General features: G+C 40.7%; 2 protein-coding genes across 2 annotated transcripts in view; both read left to right on the top strand.

The window, feature by feature from the left end:
* The window catches only part of LOC120431043 (uncharacterized), a 3,086-nt gene extending 1,117 nt beyond the window's left edge, over nucleotides 1-1,969 (top strand). Inside the window, exons 2-3 of the mRNA XM_039596194.2 lie at nucleotides 1-121; nucleotides 1,681-1,969. The exon at nucleotides 1-121 is cut by the window's left edge and continues 782 nt beyond it. Of these exons, the coding sequence (XP_039452128.1) occupies nucleotides 1-121; nucleotides 1,681-1,933 (374 nt within the window). The 3' untranslated portion in view covers nucleotides 1,934-1,969. The remainder of the gene's footprint in view (nucleotides 122-1,680) is intronic.
* LOC120414006 (lachesin) overlaps nucleotides 1-7,500 on the top strand; it is a 278,358-nt gene that overhangs the window by 176,629 nt on the left and 94,229 nt on the right. The window lies entirely within an intron of this gene.

The raw sequence follows: 7,500 nt of genomic DNA, 5'->3' as shown, positions 1-7,500 counted from the left end.
CAACGGAACTAAGAGAAAGCTGCTGGAGCAAAGTGTTGAAATGCTACCACGACGAGATGATTAGATGTCTGCTGGAGATCACCAAACTGCCAAAGGATGACGTCCGATTAGAGCCGTACAGGTGAGACTACTTTCAATTGATAAGCTAAAAAGTTGTTAAAACAGTCCACCAGTGAATCAGCACTTCCCGCGATGATGATGTATTGCAGAAGCTGATAATTATGAGTACTTTGGCTGATAGCAGCTAAAAGTCAGCTGTTTGCAGTAGACGCCGTCTGGCAGCAAATCTGAAGAATGTTGTTTAATTTGAGCTAGCAATCTCGCAAATCACTCCGCTGAAAGCGTATACCGCCGTGCACATGATGCGGTACGTGTAATGTTTACAGCATAAGCAGACGAGAGCACTCAACGAGATAAGGAACTTGCAGGGATTTTGAAAACGCAAATCATCATTGCGTTTTAGTTTTTTTGGTTTCCCCTTTCGTTTTGATGCGCACTCAGTTGCATAGAAAAGAAAAGTATGATCAATGCTTTTGAAGTATATGTCAATTTTTAAAACTGCCCTCAATCAGCGGAACATAGGGGTGACCCATGAGGTTTCATGGGATACCGGAACACCAAACCCGTATTGGCGGGCATTTGAAAAAATATCCCGAACAAAACAATTGGGGGAAACAGAAATCAACATGTTGTTTCCTAGCCAAAGTTTAACGAAATAATTTGTTTCACAGAGCGATTATCTTCGTTTCTGCAAATAAAATTTTCAAAGAATTTTTTGTTTTTTTTTTATAAAACTTCGTCAATTGATTCCTCTTGCCCAAATGCGTGGAGATTTTACCTTTTCCCCTAAAAAAGTGAAACACCAACACTTCCCGTCTTTCAAATCCTTTTCCTTGTCCTTGATTCGTGGAGGAGATAGAAGCGGCTGGAAATAGACTTCACAGAAAAAAAAATCAATTCCCGTAATCGTGAATTGTGCTCATGCATGCTAGAACCACGAAGGAATTTATTCATGAGTATGGTGCATTTGCACTATGAACGTGAATAAATTCCTTCGAGGTTCTCACATTCATGAACACAATTCACGATTTCAGGAATTGATTTTGTTCCGTGTACTGTCATGATGTTTATAATCTGGTGCAGGTGGAATTTGTTCTACTCCCAATTCTCAATTCCTCGGCAACTTTGGCTTAGACAATCATCTCATGACTTGGTGAAATACTTTTGTTTTTGTTTGAAAAGAAACAAGATCTCGTTGGTTACAAAAAAAACAGTCACTATTGGCCGTTGGTCCGAAAAATCAGGGAACAGAAATATAAATTTAAAAAAAAAATATTGAATATAAAAGTCTTATCAGCTGGAAACAATCTTAAATACATATTTCTGCACTTACAATCATACACTTCTCATGAACTCGTTTGTTTGATTTCTAAACTTTCTCTCATATTATATCCAGCCCGCCACTGTTCTGAAAAATCAGATCTGACCTCCACGGCAAAATGGTTGGGAGCTCCTGGCCTAAACAATTCGCAAAAGCCTTTATTTCGAGAAAAAAGTGCACTTTTGAATTATACCATTGAAATCAATCGTAGATTTGATTCATCACCTGAGTTGAGAGAGCTTAGGCTATTATTAGCCACGACAAATTTATCACAAAATAAAATTTCCTTACTTTTCCAGCTACGAAAACTTTCTGACCCACCTGGCCCAGTACTTTGTCTACGGGGCCATAATCGCGGTCAAGTTCCTGCCGGCGATGATGGCCTCGGAGGAAGAAATCGCCCACGTGGTGCACTACTTCCACAACGATGTCCGGAACGAGGGCTTCCGTACGGTGCTCAAGAGCTGCGGCGGAGAAGCGGCCAGCCGACGAGTCGCGGAAGTGATGCTGCACTGCTCCCGGATGGGCTACTTGCAGTTCCTGTCGAATTGATACTGTCGAAATACAAAGGATACGAATGCAGCAACGGTTTTCTTCTTCTTTTGTTTTGTTGATAAATTACGAGTAATTCCCAATGATTTATCGTCTCGAGCCGTTAAAAGAAAATTGCGTCCATTATTGAACTGCAATGTTGCGCACGAAACACATTAATTATGCTGAAAGCATCTTGAGCAAAGTTCTTCCGGTCATATTTTTAATTAGAATTCACAAAGTTTCCATCTGCAGAGGGTTGAATGTGTTTTTCCTTCTTTCAACGTTACCTCATAGAAGAAAATGCTTTTCTCAGTGAGAAACACAGCAACCAAAGCCGTTGATGGAAGAAAAATTCATAATTGATTGAGCAAGGAATAAATCTGCTCACTTTCCCAGTCAATTTAACTCCGTAACTATTTGTTCTTAATGAGCTGCAGGTAAGTACACAGCTCCCTGGGGAAAACGTTGGCATTGTTGATGAATTAAGGTTAGGGGAGTGTGGGTATAAAATTTAGAGCAATTCTGTACCAAAACGGGAAATGGATTTTATTTGTATTTTATGATTTGGCTCAAACTTTGTGGGGGCCTTCTTTATGACCAAGAAGCTATGTTGTCATCCATACAAGACTCCATATAGTTTTGACAGCTGTCCACACAAAAATGGTACGTAAATATTTAAACAGCTGCACAGAAAAAAAGTTGAATTTTGGAATGTTGAAAATTTGGTAGGTTGAATATTAACTCTTTTTTGAGTAATATTACATATAAAATGTGTAAAAATGTAAACCTGATGAATATTCATCAAAAACTGATTAATATTCATCATTTTCTGGAGTAAAATTAATTATTTTTATGCCACAAAATCTGTCACCATTTCCTGATGAATATTACCATCATTTTTTTCTGTGTAGGTATTGTTGAGGACCTGGGTGCTGAATAACGGTGCGTAAAAAGGCAAGGGAATGATGGAAAGAGAGGAATCACAAATCCGTATAAATAATTTCAAGATTTTTCAGGTGTAATCCGGAAACGCGATCAAAAATTAAAGTGGAAGAATATGGCTTTTAACTGCTTAATTAATTGTCGGTGTACACAGAAAAAAAAAATAATGGTAATATTCATCAGGAAATGGTGACAGATTTTGTGGCAAAATAAATGATAAATTTTACCCCAGAAAATGATATCATCTGTTACGGCGGTAGACTCGTAGATCTTAACTCCAGGGAGTCCTTGGATGACCATGGACATCCCAACACATTCATATAGTAGTCTACCATATGCACTGATGCTATACGCACATGATCCGGGGTCAAAATGCGACGACCTCTTGCTTGTTACGGCGGTAGACTCGTAGATCTTAACTCCAGGGAGTCCTCGGATGACCATGAACATCCCAACACATTCATACAGTAGTCTACCATATGCACTGATGCTATACACACAAGATTCGGGGTCAAAATCCGACAACCTCTTGCTTGTTACGGCGGTAGACTCGTAGATCTTAACTCCAGGGAGTCCTCGGATGACCATGGACATCCCATTACATTCATATAGTAGTCTACCATATCCACTGAAGCTATACGCACAAGATTCGGGGTCAAAATCCGACGACCTCTTGCTTGTTACGGCGGTAGACTCGTAGATCTTAACTCCAGGGAGTCCTTGGATGACCATGAACATCCCAACACATTCATACAGTAGTCTACCATATGCACTGATGCTATACGCACATGATCCGTGGTCAAAATCCAACGACCTCTTGCTTGTTACGGCGGTAGACTCGTAGATCTTAACTCCAGGGAGTCCTCGGATGCCCATGAACATCCCAACACATTCATATAGTAGTCTACCATATGCACTGATGCTAAACACACAAGATTCGGGGTCAAAATCCGACGACCTCTTGCTTGTTACGGCGGTAGACTCGTAGATCTTAACTCCAGGGAGTCCTTGGATGACCATGGACATCCCAACACATTCATATAGTAGTCTACCATATGCACTGATGCTATACGCACATGATCCGGGGTCAAAATCCGACGACCTCTTGCTTGTTACGGCGGTAGACTCGTAGATCTTAACTCCAGGGAGTCCTCGGATGCCCATGAACATCCCAACACATTCATATAGTAGTCTACCATATTCACTGATGCTAAACACACAAGATCCGGGGTCAAAATCCGACGACCTCTTGCTTGTTACGGCGGTAGACTCGTAGATCTTAACTCCAGGGAGTCCTTGGATGCCCATGAACATCCCAACACATTCATATAGTAGTCTACCATATGCACTGATGCTAAACACACAAGATTCGGGGTCAAAATCCGACGACCTCTTGCTTGTTACGGCGGTAGACTCGTAGATCTTAACTCCAGGGAGTCCTTGGATGACCATGGACATCCCAACACATTCATATAGTAGTCTACCATATGCACTGATGCTATACGCACATGATCCGGGGTCAACTCGTAGATCTTAACTCCAGGGAGTCCTCGGATGCCCATGAACATCCCAACACATTCATATAGTAGTCTACCATATGCACTGATGCTAAACACACAAGATTCGGGGTCAAAATCCGACGACTTCTTGCTTGTTACGGCGGTAGACTCGTAGATCTTAACTCCAGGGAGTCCTTGGATGACCATGGACATCCCAACACATTCATATAGTAGTCTACCATATGCACTGATGCTATACGCACATGATCCGGGGTCAAAATCCGACGACCTCTTGCTTGTTACGGCGGTAGACTCGTAGATCTTAACTCCAGGGAGTCCTCGGATGCCCATGAACATCCCAACACATTCATATAGTAGTCTACCATATTCACTGATGCTAAACACACAAGATTCGGGGTCAAAATCCGACGACCTCTTGCTTGTTACGGCGGTAGACTCGTAGATCTTAACTCCAGGGAGTCCTTGGATGACCATGAACATCCCAACACATTCATATAGTAGTCTACCATATGCACTGATGCTATACGCACATGATCTGGGGTCAAAATCCGACGACCTCTTGCTTGTTACGGCGGTAGACTCGTAGATCTTAACTCCAGGGAGTCCTTGGATGACCATGAACATCCCAACACATTCATACAGTAGTCTACCATATGCACTGATGCTATACGCACATGATCCGTGGTCAAAATCCAACGACCTCTTGCTTGTTACGGCGGTAGACTCGTAGATCTTAACTCCAGGGAGTCCTCGGATGCCCATGAACATCCCAACACATTCATATAGTAGTCTACCATATGCACTGATGCTAAACACACAAGATTCGGGGTCAAAATCCGACGACCTCTTGCTTGTTACGGCGGTAGACTCGTAGATCTTAACTCCAGGGAGTCCTTGGATGACCATGGACATCCCAACACATTCATATAGTAGTCTACCATATTCACTGATGCTATACGCACATGATCCGGGGTCAAAATCCGACGACCTCTTGCTTGTTACGGCGGTAGACTCGTAGATCTTAACTCCAGGGAGTCCTTGGATGACCATGGACATCCCAACACATTCATATAGTAGTCTACCATATTCACTGATGCTATACGCACATGATCTGGGGTCAAAATCCGACGACCTCTTGCTTGTTACGGCGGTAGACTCGTAGATCTTAACTCCAGGGAGTCCTCGGATGCCCATGAACATCCCAACACATTCATATAGTAGTCTACCATATTCACTGATGCTAAACACACAAGATTCGGGGTCAAAATCCGACGACCTCTTGCTTGTTACGGCGGTAGACTCGTAGATCTTAACTCCAGGGAGTCCTTGGATGACCATGGACATCCCAACACATTCATACAGTAGTCTACCATATGCACTGATGCTATACGCACATGATCCGGGGTCAAAAACCGACGACCTCTTGCTTGTTACGGCGGTAGACTCGTAGATATTAACTCCAGGCAGTCCTTGGATGACCATGGACATCCCGAAGTACCCATAGATCTTTGAGATACATAAAATTTTAGTAAACAAATAAATCAAAAAATATGTTTTTTAAATAAATTAATTTTAAACTTTTAATATTTATTTTTTATAATCGTACAAAAAATGCTAGCTGTGGACCCCCCGAGAACTTGACAACTTTTTTATACATTTGTATTGGTTGTTTCCGTTGTGCTTAAAGGAAATGGCTATGCACCAGGCGCTTCCATATTCTTGTAGATGGCTCATATAATTGGGAGGAGACGCATGGTTTTTTTTAAATTGTTCGATTTTTTATGTTAAAAAATGTACCAACTTTTCATCAGTCCGCGTGGACATAAAATCAAATTCTGTCGATTGCATCGGATTCGGGGATGCCTTTTCTCTCAGGAACGGATGAGATATCGTGAATCCGTTGACACAAGTTTTGTTTTGTCGAGTAGTGTTATCATCAGTTTTTGATGAATATTCATCAGGTTCACATTTTTACACATTTTTTATGTAATATTAAACAAATAAAGAGGTAATATTCAACCTACCAAATTTTCAACATTCCAAAATTCAACTTTTTTTTCCTGTGTACATGACACCGCAATGTTTAACACTTGTAGCCCCAACGGGGTCAAAAAAGTTGGAAATGCATTTTCACCGGCTCATACAACCGTCTGAAAAAAAGTTGGAAATGCCTTTTTTATTATAACTTAGGGTAGACGCATCTGTTTTGGATCTACCTTGTTGGAGGTGATTCTTGACATTCTTCCGGATCGAATGCAATAAGAATAATCCAAATCGGTTGAGTTTTCGCCGAGATACAGCCGGATGAAGTTGCATTTTCATCTTTTTTGACCCCCTTGGTGCTTCGCGTAAGTTTTGACCCCGTTGGTGCTACAAGTGTTAATCATTTTCTGACGTCCATACAATTTTGCAGACCAAACCCAGTCATTGAATTGGAAAAATTCTTTTTATAATTTTCTTTTCTTGATTTGTGTGCACCTATACGTCGAAGACCAAGATTGTTTACTTTTTGTTCATTGTTTTGACAGTCTTGGTCTGACAGCTTTATCATGGATTTTGGTCTGGTCTAGGCGAGGGATAGGACAAAGTCATGGTTGTGCTTGAACATCCTCCTACTTTGTAAATGTAAACAAAGTGGGATCATTCGAAAATCACGTTACGCATTCTCTCTATTCATCATCCAGTTGAGGACTATTGAGAAAAAACATTCCGATTTTTTTAATCAACTACAAAACCCTTACGCATTTAACTTTAAATGTATCGTTATTTTTTTTTACAACCAATTGTTTAGAAAAGTGTAATTAGGGAGACTTAATCCCTACATTTTTACTGTCACTGGAACGATACGAAAAAGGGGATCAAGTCTCCCCACATTAACTCATTAACATTTTTTTCTTGAAAAGTTTTAAGTTTTTGAAATGTCTCATCTCTTGCATTTAAAATTAATGACTTTCCGATAGACATGAAAGCTAACCTATTTGACACCTCCGTTTAACTTGTCAGTCGAGTTTGCAATAACAATCAAAAGATCAAAGATCATTTGGAGTACAGACATAAACTATGACTTAGATTATCAGATTGTGAGATTGCCCAAACAAAAATTCGGATAATTCAACAGTAAAC

This window comes from Culex pipiens, chromosome 3 (genome assembly GCF_016801865.2).
Source record: "Culex pipiens pallens isolate TS chromosome 3, TS_CPP_V2, whole genome shotgun sequence".
NCBI lineage: Eukaryota > Metazoa > Arthropoda > Insecta > Diptera > Culicidae > Culex > Culex pipiens.
The sequence above is the reverse complement of the archived record's forward strand: the minus strand, read 5'-3'. Positions and strand labels throughout refer to the sequence as shown.